The following is a 23,820-nucleotide window of genomic DNA, read 5'->3' on the forward strand; positions in this document are numbered from 1 at the left end:
CCCCATAATCCACAGTGAAAATTGATATACAATGTATGCCACAGTCCTATACATAAAAATGTGTGTTTATATGGGCCATCATAAACAGCTCTCCACCAAGTGACAACCTTTACTCATTACTATTCATATATGTATCCATATATATATTCAATATATACATACACACAGAGTCAACTGACGTGGTATAGAGACATGATAGGAAGGATTGAACTTTGGGGCTGGAAGATGTGCCTAGCCTAAACCATACATCTAGTTGCTAGGGCCTTGGCTGGAAACCAGAAAATGGGAATCTTTCATCCCTTACAAAGTCACACTAAAGTCATACATGATATTCAAGCAGTTGTAAATATGCAGCACTTTGCTTGATTTTTAATTTGAACCATCAACTTACCCGTACTTGATCATTTAATATTTAGGCAAAAAAGCAAACCATCTGAAGATTGCTTGCTTATTTCTCCAATCTCTTGCAGATAGGACCAAATTTTTAAAGACTTTTTTTTTTGCAATTTGAAAAGTAATACTTGTTTATGGTTCTTTTAAAAATTAACACAAAAGAATCTTTTTAGAAGAGTAACTTTTTATCCCTAAACTGCAGTCATTTTGATACCAAGCCTACTTTATGTCTGTTCTCATGTTAAAACTTGGGGACTGTATTATCAGAGTATCGTGGATCTATCTCACTTTTTTATTTGCTGTGTCACCTATTCCATTATATGTCTTTTTTTTATTTAAAGTTATGTATACTTTGGTTCTTCCCAGTGAAGTGCTACATTTATACCCTTGTTTATGGATCTGCACACACTTAAGAGCATGCCTTAATTTCCTAGAAGAGGTATCGATAAATCAGAAGATGCCTGTACTAAAAATTTTAAGAGCTATTGTCAAGATCACATTTAAAGAAATACGATTAGTTACTATGTTCCTCCAGAGGGAGATTGCATAATTTCTTTCAGTAACAATCCACATTCCAGTATTCAGCATGAGTTACAAGAAAGGAAAGCAAAACTGTCAACAGTAGCTTACCTCAAAATCTGTGAATTTAGTATGTTTTGATGGCTAATACTTTAACAGTCTTGTTGTCCATCTTAAAAATGCCTTCTCGCCTCTCTTTCAAGAATTAACTACAACTTTTCACCACATTAACAGAGATAAAATCTAAATTCCAAATCTGTGCTGGTGGTTCTTCTTGATGTGAAATGGACAAGATTTGCACTAAGCCACCATTAACCTCCCTAATGTTTTCTTCATTGCATTTGCAGTTGTATTTTTCATTGTAAAATGACATCACAAATACTTGCACAGTTCTTCATAAAATGAGTGTACAAATAATTTATGGTGACACTGACTTATAAAATTAAGATTAGGAGAAGCACAAAGATGACAGCAACACAACATAAATTTTCTTTGCAGCCATGTACAAATTGAGAAAATTGGCTTTTAATGAAGACTGGTAAAGGAACATAATACCATACTTTTTATTTAGAATGTGGTTTTTTTTTTTAATAGAGGCATGTTTTATTTCTTTGTTTGTTTGTTTGTTTTGTTTATACATACACTGGGTACAGTCAGAAGCACGGGAGGGTGAGAGAATTCACCAGAGCCAGAGCGGGGAGCAGAGCAGGCAGAAGGACCGAAGTACACTGCTGAGGGGAGCAGCGGGCGGCAGGAGAGGTCTGCGCGCCATGTGGGATCCTCCTCCGGTGGCCGGGGAGCAGCCGGGGATTGAACCGGCGCCATAGAGGCCGCGGGCAGCTTCGCAACCCAGCGCTCAACCGCTGCGCCACGGGGGAGGCCCTTAGAATGTGTTTTAATCTTGTTCATAGTATTTTGAGTTAAATTATTTTGTCTTTTGGGATTTAAGATTATTCAGAGGATGATAATCTGGATTGTGTTTGTGTAGACTGAATCTTCATTGCGAATTATGCATAATATTTTCTATCAAATAACAACAAAGGGAAAGAAAAACAGATGTAGCCATTTAAAAAAAGAAAACCTGGCCTGTACAAAAATATCAAAGCAGGTTACAGTCAGTTATAGTCAGTTTTGTTTATAAATGCTACACACATAGAAAAGGGTCCAGTATTAGTTTTCTTTAGTGAAACTACAGTGATTTCAAAAATTTTTTTAAAGATATTTTTCCTCAACAAGGAAGCGTGAATGCTTGCAATTTTAAAAGTTCATGCGCTTTCAAAAAAAAAAAAATTCTGTATTCCAACTCACAATTTCTCTCTTTCCACACTTTATCATCAAAATTTTACTTCATTAACCTTGTTTTTTGTTTTTAGTTTGCTTATTTACATGCATCCTTGCTTTTGGGTTTTTATTTGTGTATTTTTCCTGATTGTAATATCCTGTTCATTCTTGAGGTATGTAAAGCAAGGAGTAAATGCTTAAGACATCACCCCTGGATTCTTTTACCCATCTCTTTACTTGTTAGTTCACATTATTGGCTGGAAGAAAGTCAGTTATCACCTTTTGGGGGGAGTAAATTTTTCCTTTTGTTTTCCAAATTTCAAGCAATTATAAGAAATTTTATTCTTGGCCATAAAGAGGACGTAAAAGGGGCCTCCCCTGTGGCGCAGCGGTTGAGCACTGGGTTGCGAAGCTGCCCACAGCCTCTGCAGCGCCGGTTCGATCCCTGGCTGCTCCCCGGCCACCAGAGGAGGGTCCCCCATGGCGCGCAGACCTCTCCTGCCGCCCGCTGCTCCCCTCAGCAGTGTACTTCGGTCCTTCTGCCTACTCTGCTCCCCGCTCTGGCTCTGGTGAATTCTCTCACCCTCCCGCGCTTCTGACTGTACCCAGTCCTTGTATAAACAAACAAACAAACAAACAAACAAACAAATAAATAAATAAATAAATAATCTTTTTTAAAAAAAGAGGACGTAAATATAAATAAATAAATAAATAAATAAATAAATAAATAAATAAATAAATAAATAAATATCTTTTTTAAAAAAAAGAGGAAAGAATGATTAAGGGAGGATGTCATTGATGTTTGGGTTACATTAAATTAAAAATGTCTATTTTCCAGTACTATATAGAAACCCATGTTTGGTGACATGAGTGAATTTTAAGGACAAATTTAGCATGCCACTCTCTGCAAATAGCTTTCAACACATTAGTTGCATTACTCTTTTTGTAACCAGCGTACTTCAGTTACCACTATTTTTAATCTTGATTCATTCCAAAAAGCTCAGTAGTAAAAGAAATAAAGAGAATTCTCTACAAATTATTCTAAACAATCTTATATTGTTTGAATTCCTGTGCTGAAGTTGTCTTTTAATAACTTTTTTTTATAAGGTGTTGATTTTATTTATTTTTTTGTTGTTTTATTTATTTTTTTTAATTAATAAATTTTATTTTTATATTCCCCATACAATTGCAATCCCCCCATTCTGAACCCAATCCCTCCCCTCCCGCCCCCCACCCCCCAAAAAGTGTCTCTGGTTCATAGTTTTTGTTGATTTTGACTTTCACTTTCTTATAGTTATTCATTTTCCTGGTCCCTTATTTAAGTTTTCTAGATCCCTGCTATGAGTGAGACCATCCGGTATTTTTCTTTTTCTTTTTGGCTTATTTCACTGAGCATGATCCCTTCCAGCGTCATCCATGTTGCTGCAAATTGCATGTGTTTATCTTTTTTGAATGCTGAGTAATATTCCATGGTATATATGGACCACATCTTCTTGATCCAGTCATCTATTTTTGGGCATTTGGGCTGTTTCCAAAGCTTAGCTATTGTAAACAGTGCTGCTATAAACATAGGGGTGCAGGTGTTCTTTGGAATTGATGTTTCTGTGTTCTTTGGGTAAATACCTAGGAGTGGAATTGCTGGATCCTGTGGAAGCTCTATGTTTAGTAGGTCCAGAAATCTCCACACAACTCTCCATAGTGGTTGGACCAGTTTGCACTCCCACCAACAGTGCAGAAGAGTTCCTTTTTCTCCACAACCTCGCCAACATTTGTTGTTGCTATTTTTTTTAATATGTGCCATTCTCACTGGTGTAAGATGGTATCTCATGGTAGTTTTGATTTGCATTTCCCTGATTGCAAGTGATGTTGAACATTTTTTCATATGCCTGTTGGCCATTCGCATTTCCTCTTCAGAGAAGTTTCTTTTTAGTTCCTCTGTCCATTTTTTGACTGGATTATTTTCTTTGTTGTTGTTGAGTCTCATCAGCTCTTTGCAGATTTTTGTGATCAGTCCTTTATCATTAGTGTTGGGTGCAAAAATGTTCTCCCAGTTGGTGGGGTTTCTCTTTGTTTTTGTTATTGTCTCTTTTGCTGTGCAGAAGCTCTTTAATTTGATGTAGTCCCAGCTGTTGATCTTTGCCTTCACTATCACTGCTTTGGGTGATGTGTCTGTAAAGATGTCTTTGATATGCAAATCACATAGTGTTTCGCCTATATTTCCTTCTATGTATTTTATGATTTCAGGTCTTATGTCTAGTTCTTTAATCCATTTTGAGTTGATTTTTGTATATGGTGTGAGGTAGTGGTCAAGCTTCATTCTTTTGCATGTAGCGACCCAGTTTTCCCAGCACCATTTATTGAACAAACTTTCTTTGCTCCAAAGCATAGTCTTTGCTCCTTTGTCAAAGATTAGTTGACCATAAATCTGTGGGTTTATTTCTGGATTTTCTATTCGATTTCATTGGTCTGTATGTCTGTTCTTGTTCCAATACCATGCAGTTTTGATGATTATGGCTTTGTAGTAGAGTTTGAAGTCCGGGAGTGTGATGCCTCCATTCCCTTCTTTTTTTTTCAGGAGAGCTTTGGCTATTCGGGGTTTTTTGTGATTCCATATGAATTTCATCAATAATTGTTCTATTTCTTTGAAGAATGACATTGAAATTTTGATTGGAATAGCATTGAATCTGTATATTGCTTTTGGTAGGATGGCCATTTTAATAATGTTTATTCTCCCAATCCATGAGCAGGGGATGTCTTTCCATTTCTTTGTGTCTTCTTCTATTTCTTTTAACAGTGTTTTATAGTTTTCTTTGTATAGGTCCTTTACCTCTTTTGTTAGATTTATTCCCAAATATTTGATTTTTTTGTTTCAATAATAAAAGGGATGGTTTTTTTGATTTCTTCTTCTTCAGATTTATTGTTTGTATATAGGAAGGCTACTGACTTTTGCGTGTTGATTTTGTATCCTGCCACTTTACTGAACTGATTGATGAGTTGAATTAGTTTTTCTGTGGAGTTTTTGGGGTTCTCTATGTATATTATCATATCATCTGCAAAGAGTGATAGTTTGACTTCTTCTTTTCCTATTTGGATTCCTTGGATGTCTTTCTCTTGTCTTATTGCTCTGGCTAGGACTTCCAGTATTATATTGAAAAGCAGTGGTGAGAGTGGACATCCTTGTCTTGTTCCAGATCTTAATGGAATTGCTTTCAGCTTTTCACCATTGAGGATGATACTGGCTGTTGGCTTGTCATATATGGCCTTTATGATGTTGAGGTACATTCCTTGTATCCCAAGAATTTCAAGGGCTTTTATCATGAATGGGTGTTGCACTTTGTCGAAAGCTTTCTCAGCATCTATTGATATTATCATATGGTTTTTATATTTCTTTTTGTTGATGTGTTGGATAACGTTGATTGATTTTCAGATGTTAAACCATCCTTGTGTCCCTGGAATGAATCCTACTTGGTCGTGGTGAATTATCTTATGGATACATTGTTGGATTCTGATAGCTAAAATTTTATTGAGGATTTTTGCATCAGTGTTCATTAAGGAGATTGGCCTGTAGTTTTCCTTTTTTGTGTTGTCCTTGTTCGGTTTTGGTATTAGTGTAATGTTGGCTTCATAAAACGTGTTTGGTATTGTCCCTTCCTTCTCAATTTTTTGGAAGAGTTTGTGAAGGATAGGTACCAATTCGTCTCTGAATGTTTGGTAGAATTCATTTGTAAATCCATCAGGTCCTGGGCTTTTGTTTTTGGGGAGGTTTTTGATTACCATTTCAATTTCGCTAATTGTAATTGGTCTGTTTAGGTGTTCTATTTCTTCTTTATCTAGCTTTGGGTGATTGTAGAGTTGTAGGAATTTGTCCATCTCCTCTAGATTGTTAAACTTGTTTCCATATAACTGTTCATAGTAATTATTAATAATTCTTTTGATTTCTGCTGTGTCCGTTGTGATTTCTCCTCTTTCATTTATTATCCTATTTATTTGTGCTTTCTCCCTTTTTGCCCTTGTGAGCCTGGCAAGGGGTTTATCTATTTTATTTTTTTAATAACTTTTTTTAAAAGTGTGTTTCAAATAACAGATAATCACCAAAATGGGAGTGAATGACTTGTGGCAAATTTTGGAGCCTGTTAAGGAACCCATCCACTTGCGTGATCTTGGTGGGAAAACCCTTGCAGTTGATCTTAGTCTCTGGGTATGTGAAGCACAGACGGTCAAAAAAATGATTGGAACAGTCATGAAGCCCCACCTCAGGTACAGTACAAGTTCTCAGAAGGTAAATGTGTGAGTGTATAAATACTTGATGTCTTGGTTTCATTTCCCTTTATTTTGTTGTTTTACATTCTGAGATTTTAAAATCTCCAAGTCAAGTTACCATCTTTTGGCGGGGGGGGGGGGGGGGGCGGTAATTTTTTCCTTTTATTTCTCCAAATTTCATGCAATACTAGTGTATGTATATGGAGAAATTTTGCTCTTAGCCATTGCTAAGGAGAATATAGAAGAGGAAAGAATTGATTAAGGATGGGGGAATGTTGGCATTTGGATAACCAGCAAGTGAATGCTACCATATTTAATCTTGATTAATTCTGAAAAGCTGACTAATAAATGGAAGAAAGAGAATCCTCTATGAATTATCCTAAACTGCCTCATATTATTTGAGTTCCTGTTCTGAGGTTCTGCTTCTGGATCTGCCATCTTTATATTAATGACTCACAAATTTGTGCCTCTTACCCTTTGATCTCCAGACTCACATATCCAGCTGCCCACTTACCATACCCACTGGGTTGTTTCAGTTACTAAAGGCCAGAAATGCTCGTTTTCCCCTTCCTGATATGCAGTCCATCAGAAGTCTTGCCAGTTCTGCTTCTCTCAGTGTACAGAGGCACCACCTCGGTGTGTGCCAACGTCATCTCTCATTTGCCCTGCGGAAATGACACCTTCATTATTTTCCTTCCCTCCATTCTTGACCACCTCATGCTCCAAACTATTTTTTACATATTAATTAGCATAATCATAAATCTCATTTGCTTAAAAAGAGTCTGGTTTCTCAACCCACTAAAATCATAGCTTGATAAATAAAATGTTATTGGATATAATATTTTGGATAATTGTCTAATGTCCTTACATTATACTGCTATGGGCTTTGCTGTCACTGTGTGATAGTTAATGAATTGTTAATTTTTGTATTTCAGGAACTTATTTTTTCGTATCTTACATTTAACACTTATGGATGTAAAACTGGTGTTTGTTATGGAAGGGGAGCCCCCAAAGCTAAAAGCTGATGTCATAAGCAAGAGGAATCAGATGCGGTATGGGTCTTCTGGGAAAACATGGTCTCAGAAAACAGGGAGATCACATTTTAAAGCAATCTTAAAAGAGGTAAGCATTAAGATCTGATCGAATAATTCCCTCCCTGCAGAACCACCTCTACCCCATAGGATTAGATTTAGGGTAGGGAAATTTAAACTGACTTCATCACAAATTCCCAGGTGGTTTTTCTAAACAATTCAAATGACATGAGGATCTGAAACTACTTTTGGGCTCTTACTATTATGAAAGGATACTTACTATCTAGGGAAGGTATTAGCAAACTTTATTGCAAAACCTGTAACAAAACTGTCTAAGTCACCAAGCCAAAGTCCTGAAAAGTACCCTTTTGTCCCACGTAGTGCCTTTTGAACCTTGTCCACTTTGGGCAACATTTGGCAGAAGTTTTTATTATGTGATTTAGCATGAAATCAAATATTTAAAGCAAAAGAGTTATTTATTCTATCAGTCTCTAGAAACTACAAGTCAGTGACCTCTTTACCTTGCCATGCCCTCTACTCCCCAATGATAGAAAGTGATAGGAAACATGACAAAAAAGAGCTGTGAGACAATGACAAGCTGTTCAGCTGGGTTAAATTCATAACCCAAAGAAAACTCACAGAGGATGTTTATATATCAACAAATTGATAGAAACATCCTGCACAGACAGTAGACTTGCTGAGAACATAGCAACAAGTGGCCCCTCCATAGTTTTCCACAATAAGAGAGTTTTCATTGTACAGAGGGAGGTGATATGAGGGCAGAAGAGAACATCATGGCCTCATTATGTAATAGCATCTTCTTTAGACGACCTCCCATGGTGTTAACCACCATGTGGGAAGGGTTATTGTAGTTTCACAAATGTAAATAAATCTTAATGTGATTATTTTTAAAATCTATTTCTAGAATCTTGAGATAACAATGAACATTGGATTACTTTTATTTTTTCCAATTTTCTAGAGGCATGTCTTATTTATTTATTATTTGTTTGTTTGTTTGGTTTATACATGCACTGGGTACAGTCAGAAGCGCGGGAGGGTGAGAGAATTCACCAGAGCCAGAGTGGTGAGCAGAGCAGGCAGAAGGACCGAAGTACACTGGATTACTTTTAAAAAAAAATTGTGGGCCTCCCCAGTGGCACAGCGGTTAAGCGCTGGGTTGCGAAGCTGCCCGCAGCCTTTGCAGCGCCGGTTCAATCCCCGGCTGCTCCCCGGCCACCGGAGGAGGGTCCCACATGGCTCGCAGACCTCTCCTGCCGCCCGCTGCTCCCCTCAGCAGTGTGCTTCGGTCCTTCTGCCTGCTCTGCTCCCCGCTCTGGCTCTGGTGAATTGTCTCACCCTCCCACGCTTCTGACTGTACCCAGTGCTTGTATAAATAAATAAATAATTAATAAATAAATAATTGAAAATTTGAATATGGGTTATGTTTTACGTGTATTATGATTTTCATTTTTATGGAATTATATTTTAATTGAAGTTAAAATTTTGTAACTTTTAATTATAAAATTTTAAATCAATACAAAAGTAATCTGTCAGTCTTAAACAATTATAAACTCTTGACCTTTTCTTATTTCATCTATTCCCTCTCACCTCCCACTCCTCTGCTTCATTACTTTGAGGCAAATTCCAGGCTTACTATTGTTTCATTCTCAATATTTTAGTACCTTTGTCTAAAAAACAAGGACTGTTAAATAAATAAAATAACATCAGGACAGTTTTTATTGTCACACCTGAAAATTTAGCAATCATTCTTTAATGCTCTGAAATGGTCATTGTTCACATTTCTCTTTATTACTAAAACATCACTTGTAAAGCACCCAAAAAGCTACTATTAATATTTGCAATACAGGGCCTCCCTGATGGCTCAAGGGGTTAGGACGCAACCTGTGAAGCTGTCCACAGCCTATGCAGCACGAGTTCAATCCCTCGGCCGGCTAGGGAGCAACCCACATGGCGCAGCAGACCTCTCCTGACTTGCATGCTGCTCCCCTCATTGCAGTGTATTTCAGTCAAGCTGCCTGTTTTGTTCCCCACTCTGTCTCTGGTGAATCCTCTCATCCCCCACACCTTTGGCCTATGCCCCAGCTCTTGTATGCATAAATAAATATTAAAAAAATATATTTGCAATACAGAAGGTAAACACTGATATTAAAAATAAAAATGCTCTTAAATTTCTTGCACCTCCTTTTTTTTTTTTAGTGTCTTGAGATGCTGGAATGCTTGGGAATTCCCTGGGTCCAAGCTGCTGGGGAAGCTGAGGCCATGTGCGCATACCTCAACAACAGTGGTCATGTGGATGGCTGCCTCACCAATGATGGAGATGCTTTCCTTTACGGGGCCCAAACTGTTTATAGAAATTTCACTATGAATACCAAGGTATTGCCCTCTTTTATTAACATTTGTTTTATAGGCTGCCTTTTTTTTAATAAACTATTTTTAAGGTGTAATTAAGTTATTAAATGAAATAATGTGTATAAAATGCTTGCCGTGATGCCTGACAAATAACAAATACTAAACAAAATATTTTCATAAAAAACATACATCATCACGTAGTTCATCCTCTTTGAAATGTGGATTTCTCTCAAGAACTTAAGATCTATTTAATTCTATTCAGTTTCAATTAATATATTATAAAATATCATTAAATGTATTGTTTTGATCCAGAACTTCTACATTTTATATTTACTGTCAAAAACACCTCTAAATAGCAAAATAAATATATAAGGATGTCAGTTGTAGCATTGATACTGCAAAATTTGCTTTTTCACAAATTTTAAAAATAATTACAAAAATTTGGCAAACAACCTAAATTCTTGTTGATGGGTAATACTTAAATATGGCCATGGTTCTCAGTTAGGGTGGGAGATTTTGGTTCTAACTGTTCAAGACTGGATAAAGGAAATGCTAAATATGTGGTTGGTTAAACCTGGGAGAGCTGAACCTCGGACTAAACCTGTGTTCTCTGTGAAAACACTAATAATGTCCCCGCTATGAAATACTGATTCAAAGTCCATATATTGTAATAATAAGCAATCATTAAAATGTTAAGTATTACTGACATTTACAATATCCAGATATATTAGTGGACTAAAAGTGTTGCAAAATAGTACTTTCAAATGATCCTATTTTTACTTAAAATTGTAGTTAATAAAATTTATCTGTGTCAAAGAAAATGTTTTCCTGCAGAATGTATACCATGCCTTTAATAATAGTTGATTTAAGTGATAAAATTAAAGGGAATGTTTCCTTTCTATAATATATAAAATGTAGTATTTAATTTTGTAAGTTGAAAATGTACTTTTAGAGACAGCAAAAAGCAAGAGGGAAAAACTAACTACTGTAGTTTATTTCTTTAAATCATTTTGAAGTGTTGGGTCCTATGAATATTGTGGTGCTCAGGATAATTTTCCTGTTTAAAATTCTAGGAATATGTGAATATTTAAGGAAAACTTTGACAAATTGCTTTTTTAATAAGTTGTTTAATGTATAAATGTTTACTTTTTGAAGATTAAATTAAATCTGTTCTTGTAGGACCCACATGTTGACTGTTATACAATGACATCTATCAGGAGGAAACTCGGTTTGGATAGAGAGGCTCTTGTGGGACTAGCTGTACTGCTTGGCTGTGACTATCTTCCAAAGGTACAGAGCTTGTCATTCTGAGGTCTTCCATACTACATAAGTATGAATATATCATTATATGATTAAGGATCTAATTTAGAATATAATCTTAGGTATAATAAGCTGTTCATTAGGTAAAATATCAGCATTCCAAGTAGCATTAGAAAACTGGGGCCTCCCCAGGTGGCGTAGCGGTTGAGCTCTGGACTGCGAGGCTGCCTGCAGCCTCTGCAGCGCCGGTTTGTTCCCCGGCTGCCGCCAAGGGTCCCACCAAAAAAAGAAAGAAAGAAAGAAAAGAAAACTGGCTCCTTGTGACACTGGATATTATAAATGAGAATAAAATAATAAGTAATACTACAGCTTGAGTCTCAGTAAACCATTACTCTAGATTAAAAGATTCACATTCAACTCTGACTACCCTTGTAAAGAAAAAGAGGAATTACTCATTTCTTGTATCATGCCAGTGTTAGCGCCTATTACTCTTTTGTCTGCTTTTTGGTTTCCAGTCTCCATTATAGCATCCCAATTATGCATATTCTCAATTATATTATTATTGTTGCTAGGCAACATGATTATTGGAATAAGCCATTCATCTGTCCATGTCTCTTACCATTGCATTAAGTTTTATTCATGAAAACCTTTTATTTATAGTAAAGATACACAGATAGTACTTTAAACAAAAGGGTAATAGATAAGTGATGAATTAGGAATTATGAGGATAGCTAGTTTCTTAAATATGACTTTTAAAAGTATAAAGTTATTTGTAGCTCTTACTATGTAATTTCATCATTATGTCCCTAATAAAAATCTCTGTATCCTTCTGAATCCCTCATCATATGATATACTGTATCCTCAAAAGAAGTATAAAGAATGACATATAATTGTTTTGTACCTCAATTCAGAAGAAAGGAAAACAGGGTAGTAAAATTATTAACTATAGTTTCTGTTTTATGTCATCAGTGATCAGAGAATTCAATTTTTAGTAAGAATAGGACCTGAAGGAGGAAAGTAACTTCTAAATGAAAGAAAAATTTTATTATTTTATTATAATTCTCATTCTGAAATAGAAGACACCCCTTTTTTCCCATATATAATTATATCCAAAAAAGTCTCAACTTTAAAGTCCAGTGTTGAATTTAAGGAAAACTGGAAACTTTTTCAACTCACAGACATCAGCTTCAGTTACAGTGGTGCTACCTTATGCATTAACCTTGGTTATTTTGACCTTTTTGTATTCTTTGTAACTGAAACTGCTATTTACATTGTTCAATTAAGGATTTTTTTGAGATTATGTACTGGCATGCTTTGCCTTCAAAATTTTAAATGTGCAATTATCTGTTAATATAAGAAGGATGATTTGTAAAATATCTAGCAAACTAAAGATACGGGCTGTACAGATGGGCCAGGCTCTGGATGCCCTCTGTTGTGCCAGGTGCTGCTCTTATAGTAGAAGCATCCTGGGTATGGGAAAGGGATTCAGGATAAAGGGGAGACCTCTGTGCAGCAAGCACACAGGATGCTTGGGCAGTGGCTACTTACTACCTGGTTTGAAAGTATTTTAATACTGTTATCTATCTTCATGCCTACTGGCTACATACCAGTCCTGCTTATCAGGATATAAGATTAAAAGTTTATTCATAAACTATTACAGACACTGGAAAATTAAATTTAAGTTAGAAATTTTCATGTGAAAATAGATTGATTTATCTTTGTTGGGTAGGGTCAAAAACTTAATGCCTTTTTTTTTTATGTTTTTATTTTCAAGCGTTAACTTGAAAGCATCCATTGTTCTCTTTTGCTGTCTGGGTCTTTAAATATTAAATTTAGGTGCACGTAATTAAGTGAACATGCATTTTCCTGATTACAAATTTAAGATTAGATCAAATTAAAATATTATTAAAACAGAAAGTGAAAACTTTTAAATCTGTTTCTCCTTTCCCTAAAATCAACATTGTTAATGGTTTGGTTTATAACCCTCTGACTTTTTTTGCATAGATTAACAGTGTAATTGTTGCTTAACTTGTAAACTGTATTGCTATTCAATTTTCTTTATATACTTAGAAGTATACATGCATGTCTTTTCCTATCATTATAAGAGTTAACCTCATTCTTCTGCCCAATCTTCCATTGGAGATGTCATTTTTATTTATCCATTCCCTAGTTATTAATTTGAATTTCTCTTCCCATTTTCTGAAAGGGAGTTCCTGGAGTTGGAAAAGAGCAAGCATTAAAACTTATACAAATCTTGAAAGGGCAGAGTTTACTTCAGAGGTAACTAAAATTTCCTTTTTCTTGTGACACTGGACTTTTATTTTTGTTGAACTTAATAGTGATTATAATTAAAAGGATTATACTTTCCAAAAAGGAGTTTTGTATTTTTTAAAGTCATCTTTCTTTTTATTTAAAATCATTTGTTTTCACTTACTCTGAAATTTTTCATATATATATATATACACATATATATACATATCATACTGTTGTGTGTGTGTGTGTGTGTGTGTATATATATATATATGTATACATCATATACGTCATACTGTTTTTTCCCCAAATATTATGAGCTTACTACAAACACAGGATACTAAGATGTCAAATGAGTTTGTGACCATGGGCATTTGGCATTTGCCACAGGCTATTTTAAACCTTTACCACCAATTAAAGATAAATATATATCATCAAATTATTTTTATAAAAAATACATTGGGCCTACCCAGTGGCGCAGCAGGTTGAGCCCAGCGCTGTGAAGCTGTCTGCAGCCTCTGCAGCGCAGGTTTGATCCCAGCCAGCTGGCCAGCGAGAATCCCACAAGGTGCGGCAGACCTTTCTTGTTGCACCCGCTGCTCTCCTCAGCAGTGTATTTAGGTCCTTCTGCCTGTTCTGCTCCCTACTCTGTCTCTGGTGGATCCTCTTACCCTCCCGTGCCTTTGGCCTGTACCCCAGTGCTTGTATAAATAAATCAATCTTTTTTAAAAAATAATAAATAAATAAATAATAAGAAATACATTGAGGTTGTATTTATTTTCTATAAATAAAATGCCTGACATGTTGCAAATATTTAATAAGTAACACAATCAAAATGTTTACATGACCTTTGTTCTATAGCCACACATTTAGTAATACATCATTTCTAATTCATTTAGATTATTCAGTTTGAGGATTGAAGACAATTAAGATACAGAATATATTGAAGTTTGAAAATGTTTTCAAAGTATGTGAATTATATTTACTTGATGATATTTACCTGTTTTACAAAAAATGGTGGTCAATAAAAATTAATATTGATGATGACACAGTATAAAATGAATAAGAAGAAAGGGAAGTAGAAACTGGGAGACTGAAGAAAATCTTGGCTTCCAGTAGGCTAGAGATGGTAAGTGCATGGAAGGAAAACAGTAAGTGGTAGCAATGAAGAAGGAAGGAATTGGATTTCGGATCACTGTTCTTGCCTCAAATGCTTCTCTGTCAACTGTAAAACTATTGATAGATTTAAGACTTCAATAAATCCATTATTGAGGCCAGTGAGTACTATGACAAAGCAGAAAGAAAAGGTTTACTTGACCATGGGGATGAGTTAAGGAATCTTTTGGGAAATGTGAAGAATAATATAAAGAAGGAAAAGCAAGTCAATGTACTAGTTTTCTAGTTACAAATCATTGTTTCAGCAAACATGTATTTTTGGTGACATTTTATGAAATGTCTTAGTGTTTGAATAAAATGAAATTAGGTTTCTTGTTAAAATGTGTCATTCTAAATATTAACTCTTTAATTAATCCAGTAGCAATTATTGCTGAATTGTAACAGTTTAATATTTGGTCTTTTTACTAAAAAGTTAGAAATTCTGAAAGTTAAATAGTAACTCTTAGTATGAGATACTGCACAGTGAACTGAAAAGATAGTGTAGATTTTTATTAGAACTTCTAAAAATAGGGGCGTGCTTGTGTTTTATGATGAATACTAAACTATCACCTGATGGCTTTATGTTACCCTGAAGCTTTAGTAAAAATGAAATTAACTTATTTAGTAGAAATCACAGCAGTAATATGCATTTTTCCTAAGAGCTTTCATTTAAACAGGTAATATTTTGCTGTTTGCATGAGATAACAAAAATCATCCCAAGTGATCTAGAGTTTTTTAACAATTTTTTACCCAGAAGCTTAATGTTATTTTAGGTTTATGCTTTATCCTTCTTTCTGACATAGAAGGATGTTCATTTATGCCTTTACATGAATATGTTTTATACTCTAACACACAGAAAAGAAAGTTAAAAAACAGACATACAAATCATTCTCCTACTTATTGCTGCCTAACTTAGATTATTTTATAAAAAGGAAAAGGCTGAATGAATAAGTAGCATATAGCCATGTTTCTCAACACAACCACCTCTCCGCATCACCACCCCCCATTGCAATTCAGCTGTCTTTGGGGCCACACTTTTAAAATTCTACATGGATTAAGGATTTTTCCAGACTGGACCAGAAATCTACTACCAAAGGGGGAAAAAGTAGGCAGGTAGAAAGGAGCGGAACTGTCTGGTATGAAAAATAACATGGCCCTTTGGTGACTTTGTTATTTATATTCCTTTAAAATTATTTTCTTTTAAAGGTTTAATCAGTGGAGTGAAAAATCTTCTTACTCTAATCCACAACCACAAGTCATTAAAAAACTGGCTCATTGCTCTGTGTGTTCCCATCCAGGTAAGCAGACGTAGGGACTGTTATTCTAAAATATTAGTGTCTGATACCATTCTCATCCCTTCTTTCACATTAGCTCACCTTTTTAAATTAATTCTTTTTTATTTGCCTTAATATGTTTTCATTAACATTGTTAAATGACAGATAAGAGCATAAAAGAAAAAAATATTTTTATAGATAAGATCCTACTCTCTAGTTTTTTGATATCTTACAAATGGCAATTTTAGGCAGTATCAATTATGTATGTTCTTTTGTATTCCCATGACAATGTTGAAGGTAGTTGTGTTTTCTTTAAAAGTAAACTGGGCCCCACACCCATGCCATAGTCAGAATTTGGTCCAGTTCCAAGTATAGTTTAAAAATAGGTAATTGAGAGCTAGCCATTAGCAGAGGTAATTACTGGCTATATTATTTTATATTCTCATTAAAGAAACCATTTCATAACTTACTCTGTTAACTAATGTTGTTTATACTAATAATTTTACTTACCTTGCGTGCAACTATAACATAAACCACGAAGTTTTCCATTGTTGACTGTTATAAATGTATAATTTCAAATTACAAATTCACATGTTTAGATAGAAGAACAATTTACAAAAACAAGAAAATAGAATCATAAGATACTAATAGCTCAAGAATTTCTCTATCCTTAGGCTTACTATAGTATTCATTAGTCAATCTAATGTATTGAAACTCTTCTATAAGCTAGGCACTGTGCATTTTAATTCTAAAAAGCACTAAAAATCATACTTTGTGTCTTCATAAAGGTTCACTTAAGGATCATGAACGTAATGGATGCAAATTGTGTGCAAGTGATCGGTATTGTGAACCGCATGATTATGAATACTGCTGCCCTTGTGAGTGGCACCAGACAGAGCAGAACAGGCAGCTGCATGCAGTAGAGGACAGTATTAAGAAGTAAGTTTTCATTTTCCTTTTTTTTCTTGCCATAATCTATTTATACACCTGTGTTTATATATAACCTTCCCCTGTGTCTAGATTAAGAACATTTTGCAAAATCTTTCTCAATTCTGCTCAAAAGTTAGGCTGTCTGTTGGGTTGATGATATTCAGAGACCCAGTAGTTTAAAATATTGTTAAATAAAATTAGTAAGTTGCAAATGAAAATTTTTTAAATTAGACTCAGAATGTAGTAATTCAGTAATTATTTGAAGAGAAACTTGAGTGGAGTACTATTCAAAGATACATTTCATTAAATGAGAGATTGGATGCAATGATTTCAGTTTTTCTAAAACTGTATTAATGATATATAATTTATTTTTCAGAAAAGCTTGCAGTTGTGAGGGATTCCCATTCCATGAGGTAATAAATAAGAATTCAAATGTGTTTTTACTTCAGAAACTCCTTAAAAGTTTTAGGTCTTAATTTCTGTTTTCTCTTTCTAGGTTATTCAAGAATTTCTTTTGAACAAGGATGAGTTGTTGAAGAAAATCAGGTACCAAAGACCTGATTTATTATTGTTTCAGGTATTTGAAAATAAATTCTTACTTTACAGTATAAAATCGGGTACTTGGAAGATAAAGGATAATCACTTTTTTTGGTTTGTGAGAAGATTTAAAACAGAGCCCGTATATTTTTCAGCAATAATTTCTGATTTTCATTGGTTTGCCACACAGTGATCATAGTTTTTGAACCATAAGGCAAATCCTAACTATGTTGTTTTTTGTTTTTTGTTTTTTTAAGTGACCTTAAATACCATGGGCATATATTATATATATTCAGGGATATGTTGGGGAAAAGGGACTTACAACCATAGAATGTCGGGATGAAATGCCGACATTTTTAGGAAAGGCAGCATTATTTACAAGAACATCAGGATGTATAATCAGGAAACTAAATTTAAATTTGGATAGTCTGACCCTGGATATGTATGTGTTATTGCCAAAATAGAAATAATACTATTTTTAAGTCACTGTGAGGATTACATGAGATTGTTATTAACTCCTAAAAAAAGACCAGGAAAGTGTAATGATTCATTAAATTGTAACTATCATCTCATCCAAAAACAGGAACAAAATGGCACCCAACAGTTATTCAACTTTTAAAATTTGCTATTATATTTAACATATTACATGTAACCTTACTTAATTTTCATAATCTGGGTGATATGTTACAGATGGAAAACCTGAGGTTAAGAGTGGTTATATTTACATCTTAAAAATATGCTGGCATTTAAACCAAGACCCCTCACAGTGAATCATTTTATTTTTATTTCCAGAGATTTACTCTTGAAAAAATGGAGTGGCCCAATCCCTATGCATGTGAGAAATTGTTGGCACTTTTGACCCACTATGACATGATAGAAAGAAAACTTGGTAGAAGGAACTCTAGTCAACTGCGGCCAATTCGGTAATATAAAGTATTTTGTGAAGAAATCTGTTTCCATTTGACATCTTATTTAAAATGTTCTTAATATCTTTAATAGCGGGACATACAGGTTTTTTTATTTTATAAAGATGCAGAAAAGCTTACTGGAGTTTTAAAAGCTTACACAGAGTGTATTTAAGATAACAGTAAATTCACACTTTGACACACTTTTCTGTGTCAAACCCATAGTAATATTAAATTACTGAAAGAAATAAATATGAAAAGACATAGCCAGGCTAACGAGATGACTGTTTCAATGGACCAGAAAGGAACAAAATTGTGAAGTGTGTGGAAGAACTGAAACTGAAAATTGGTGAATTTCAGTGATTGGTATTGAATTGCGTCATACTATCCTTGCAACTTTTGAAGCTTTGAAAATTGTCAAAATAAAAGGATAAATAACTAAGGAAAGACAATCTGTGTGCATGCATCTTTCATGATGATGCCAGATGCCAGAAAGATGATGGTATAATATCTCTTAGCCTTTGTAAAATAATTGTAACCTAGACATTGTTATATTATTAGTCATTAGCAAGGCATTTTCAAACATGTGAATACTAAGAATTTACCACTCATAGACCTTCACTGTTAAAGGGTGTACATTAGCAAGAAGAAAAATGAACCCAGGCAGAAGATGTGGATTACGGGAAACAGCGGTGGCATAGAAATTGATCAGATATATTTTGCCAAGTTAGTAAAATGACTGGAAAAGTATAAATGTCTACATAATGCTTAATGATTACTACGTAAAGATGATAATAAACTAAAACTCACAAAATAAACAGTTTTAAGGGTAGCCACTAAAACATTAGAAATACAGTCTCCGACTTCCAAACCAGTCCATAAAATAGGGAAGTGAAACTATTAAACCAAAAGAATTCGGGAAGGAGAAAGGAAGAAATAGCAAAGAAAAAGCTTGGTAGGGCCTACCTGGTTGCACAAGCATAGCACTATGAAGCAATCCGCAACCACTGCAGCCCGAGTTCAATCCCCGGCTAGGGAACTACCCCACACGGTGCAGCAGACCTCTCCTGTCTCACTGGCTGCTCCCCTCTGCAGTGTATTTTGGTCATTCCACCTGTTCTGCTCCCCACTCTGTCTCTGGTGAATCCTCTCACCCCCGACACACACACACACACCTCTGGCCTACACCCCAGCTCTTGTATCATAAATAAATAAATCTTAAAGAAAAAGAAGGGCTTCCCCGGTGGCGCAGCGGTTGAGCGCTGGGTTGAGAAGCTGCCCGCGGCCTCTGCAGCGCCGGTTCGATCCCCGGCTGCTCCCCGGCCACCGGAGGAGGGTCCCACATGGTGCGCAGACCTCTCCTGCCGCCCGCTGCTCCCCTCAGCGGTGTGCTTCGGTCCTTCTGCCTGCTCTGCTCCCCGCTCTGGCTCTGGTGAATTCTCTCACCCTCCCACGATTCTGACTGTACCCAGTGCTTGTATAAATAAATAAAAATAAATCTTTTAAAAAAAAAAAAGAAAAAGCTTGGTAACAGAAAACACAAAATAAGATATACCAATGAATCCAACTATCTATATGTAATGACCATGGATTAAACTCATCTATTTAAAGACAGATTATATTCTATGACTAAACAATATTCTGCCATATTCACTTTTAGGATATATGCAGAGTAAAACTATCCAAAGCTTAAAAATAAGGACATTTAAAAGATTTACCAGGCAAATATTTACTAATGTAATGTAGCAAAATTAGCAGAAACAAAATAGTTTTTAAGGCAAAAATCATTAGGGAAGAGAAACACTGAATAATGAACAATCTACTGGTAGGGGCTAACCATTATAAGCTCTATACATCTAATAATAAAATTATCTTTTTGATAAACTAATCAAAGAATTATGTAGTAATTCCTTGCAATATTTTTAGGATATGATAAAAATAGAATAAAAGTTAGTGGAAATTGAATTATTCAGCCTGCAAATTGAAACTTTCCAAATAACTCATGCATTTGGGCTTAATTAGATGAGTTTCTTTTTTTTCCAGGATCATTAAAACCCGAATCAGAAATGGGGTTCATTGCTTTGAAATAGAATGGGAAAAGCCTGGTATGTATGTGACTGGTATGTTGCTTCAAGCAAAATTTGTGATATTTGACCCTACATATTTAACAAATACTGTAGACATATGTGAAACATGTCTATGGGTCTAAGAAACCAGGAAGAAACCTGCCACAGGCAATGTGTATTGACTTCAGTTTACCTATGTTACTGAAATAGGCTTCAACTAATAGTAAATATGAAAAACTAAAGTAATTTTATTTTAATGTCTTACATTAACTTTTTGGTATTTAAAAAAATAATATGGAAAAGGTTGTGATTTATATTTTTCAAGAATATTCTGTTACAAATGTTTCAGTCATTGGATTTCAAAGACTAGCTGGGACTAAAGAAATCAGTCACTAATAGCACCTGGGGAGTCTCCCTCTCTCTCTTTTTACTCTTTTTAGATTTCATGTGACTTCATAGTCAGATTTCTTTTGGGGGCATTATCAAAGTAAAGTATTCTGCTACAGACAGAAATATAGTGGACCCTGAATTAGTTACAAAACTGAAGGCAAGAAAAGCACAGATCATTTTAAAAGGAAAATCATCTTAAATATTTATTTTTATTTGGCTTTGAAGTTAGATTGTGTGATTATGTTTGAATGAGTGAGCGTAGATTTGATCAGTGAAAATTTAAACTGTGGTAATTTTGAAGAATGAAATTTTAAAGAATTAGATAAACCATTCTAAGCAATAAGTGCAAAATAGAAGAATGAAGAATGTTCAAAACTGTTTTTGGAACAGTTCTACCAACTGGAAAGAAATGGGGTTAACCCAGGTGGGCAGCACATCTCCGTGAAACTGAGGATTAGGTGCCCACCTTCATGTATCCTTGTGAGAGCTGTCCCTTAAGGGAGAAAATGTACGCCAAGCTAGTTTGTTTTAACTAAGAAACACTTGAAGTTCACTGTTCTCATTATTTTTCCTTTAACCTCATCAATTAATGTTTTCATGTTAATCTGATTTCTCTAGCTATCATAGAATAAAAATAAGAATCTAGTCTGCTCTTTATATATCTTACTATCTATGTACATAGATGCATTCTCATTTTCACTTACCAGCTATGAGTGAGCGGTAAACTTGGGTAAATCTTGAAAACATTCGTAATCTCTGAAATAGCTCTCTGGTAAATGGTAATATTTTTGATGACCCTTTCAACTCTGTTCTCATCAGAAGCCACTACAAAAGAAAGCCAGTGTTGAAATTGTCTATTTCCATTCTCGGTCTGGAATTTTAATACTTATCAGAAGAAATTAAAACCAACTGAGCTTATCAAAGCAAAGTTTTCTTTCCTTTAAAGCTACTCCTACTATCGCTGAAGCAAGGCATTTTAAAGTTCTAATTTAAAAGGAATCTCCTTCCAATTCTTTCTTGCCTGGTAGAAGAAAATCAATTCTGTACCACTATCAATAGATTATTAGAAAAGAGGTCTTTTAAAGCAAAATTTACAATGACATATTCATGACTTAAGTTACCTGGTAAACTTGGTTACTTAGAAAAATTGAATTTTTCATGATGTAATGAAAGTTTTTTTTTTTTTTTATTTTTAATCTTTTAGAACACTATGCTACAGAAGAGACACATGAGGAACTGGTTATAACAATAGAAGAAGAATCATTGTTTCAGGCAGCTTATCCTGAGCTTGTTGCTGTTTACGAAAAGCAAAAGTTAGAAATTAAAAAAGAGAAGAAACAAAAAGGTAATTGTCACATTTGATGGCTACTTATGCCACACAAAGTGTTATAGTAAAACCACCTACTAAAAGTTGTATAAAAGCAAGAGTAAGGATTATACTCTCCTTTGTTTTAACATTTTCTTTTAAAGCTGAAAAGCCAAGAGTAAAACAATCTGTTCAGTGTTAACCAAATGTTAATATAACTAATCATAATAGTCACTTACTAGTATGTGAAGTGTATTTTGGATTATAGAAATCTTTTGTTTTCCAAAATTCTATTTTATAATATTTTGCTTTATATCACAGGAATGCAGTGAGACAAGAAAGACACAAATTGTTCCTATAGAAGGCTTCCAATCTGAACTCTTCAATTTGTTTACTCAAGTTAAAGAAAATTAAAGTTTTTAATTACATTGTGGTTTTTTTTTTCTTCTTTTCAGGCACGAAAATTAAACCTAAAGTACACAGTGTTCCAGAGTCAGAGGATATCATGAATGTTCAGTCACACATGACTTTAAAACCTACCTGTGGAATCATTTCTAATCAGAATTCCAAGTTAAATTTGGAAATTTCTGATTCTGCATTACCCCTCGAATCTCTTTCTGTGTCATTGAATAACTTGCTTTTACCTGAAGATGCCCCTTGCTTGAATCCACAAGAACAGTTGAAGTCTTCTCTAAAATCTTTGACTATGCAAGTTAAGAGTGGTTGTAAGTCTCTAATTTCAGAATCTGAACAACCAAATACTTCAACCTGTAATATATCGGCAACTGCTGACCTACACCTGAGCACCATTGACTGGGAAGGTACTTCTTTTAGTAGTTCTCCAGTTATTCCAAGGAACACTGTATCTCCTGGTTTAAAATCAGAACTTGAAACAGCCGTCTCAGAGAGCTTTAAAAATATCTCAGAACAATTGTCAACTGAATCAAAACTGTGGAAAACACACAGCAATGAAGTTTTGGATTGGACTGTCCAAAAAACAAATCCTGAAGAGCGTCTCCTTTCTGGCATTGCTGATTTACATCTTCAGGATTTACCTTTAAAGGAGCGACTTCATATCAAATCATCTTACCTTCAAGATTATGTTCGACCAGATGCCGACATGAAAACTTTGTCCCTACTTAAAGAGTCTTGTACTGCTAGCAGTCGTTCTAATTGTCATCTTTCGAAAGCTCTTCTAGGAATTCACTTGCCAAAAGAATCTAGAAACTCTAAAGTTCTAAAAGGTGACCAGCTATTTCAAGAAAACTGTAATGTGAATACTTCTATGCCTTTTTCTGCCGATAACCAAATAGCGGAAACCTCCAATGATAGATTTGGACCCCCGAGCACTGCGTTAGGTCACAGTGGAAAAGTTGATAGGCCCACCGCTCAGAAAATTGTCCTGAAGGAGAGTGTTTGCCTTGACAGGCATTCTTCTGATGAAGAAAGTAGCCCAGTGTTTGGGAAAGCTAAGTACATGACTGAAAAAATGAAGCCGCGTTCTCAGAAGCATAACCTCGCCCAGTTCAAAAACAATGATGGCAACAAATCGAATAGCCCTGAAATACCCATCAGAGATGCTGAACAATGCGTCCGGACTTACAAAACACCTGAAAATAAAGACTGTTTCCCAGAAATATCAAAGGCATCTCTAACTTTTCTACAGTGTCATAAGGAAACATACGATACTTGTTTGGATAGTCCTCTTCCTTTATGTCAGAGACTAAAACTGAGGTTCCAGAACACTTGAAATAAAAAAAATTCTAGTAAAACTTAGTATTCTGGTACTCTCAGCGTTAGCAGAGGCAGAAGGAAGGTGCCCAGTTAATGTTTAATAGAAATGTTTAATGGAGTTTAAACATATAAATGTTTAATGGAGTTCTCTGCATTCTG

At 34.9% G+C, this 23,820-nt stretch overlaps 1 protein-coding gene across 1 annotated transcript; it reads left to right on the plus strand.

Annotated features, from left to right (window-relative positions):
• Window positions 1–6,280: 6,280 nt before the first annotated feature.
• GEN1 (GEN1 Holliday junction 5' flap endonuclease) lies at window positions 6,281–23,677 on the plus strand (the record flags this gene model as incomplete). Its single annotated transcript, XM_084235325.1, has 13 exons — window positions 6,281–6,450; window positions 7,389–7,575; window positions 9,702–9,878; window positions 11,034–11,144; window positions 13,321–13,394; window positions 15,726–15,817; window positions 16,582–16,732; window positions 17,100–17,136; window positions 17,220–17,300; window positions 18,053–18,183; window positions 20,209–20,270; window positions 21,826–21,966; window positions 22,383–23,677. The coding sequence occupies exons 1-13, from the start codon at window positions 6,290–6,292 to the stop codon at window positions 23,675–23,677; spliced, it is 2,700 nt and encodes an 899-aa protein (XP_084091451.1). The 5' UTR covers window positions 6,281–6,289.
• Window positions 23,678–23,820: the final 143 nt, after the last annotated feature.

The sequence above is a fragment of the Talpa europaea genome (genome assembly GCF_964194135.1).
Source record: "Talpa europaea genome assembly, chromosome: 6".
NCBI classification, from domain to species: Eukaryota; Metazoa; Chordata; class Mammalia; order Eulipotyphla; family Talpidae; genus Talpa; species Talpa europaea.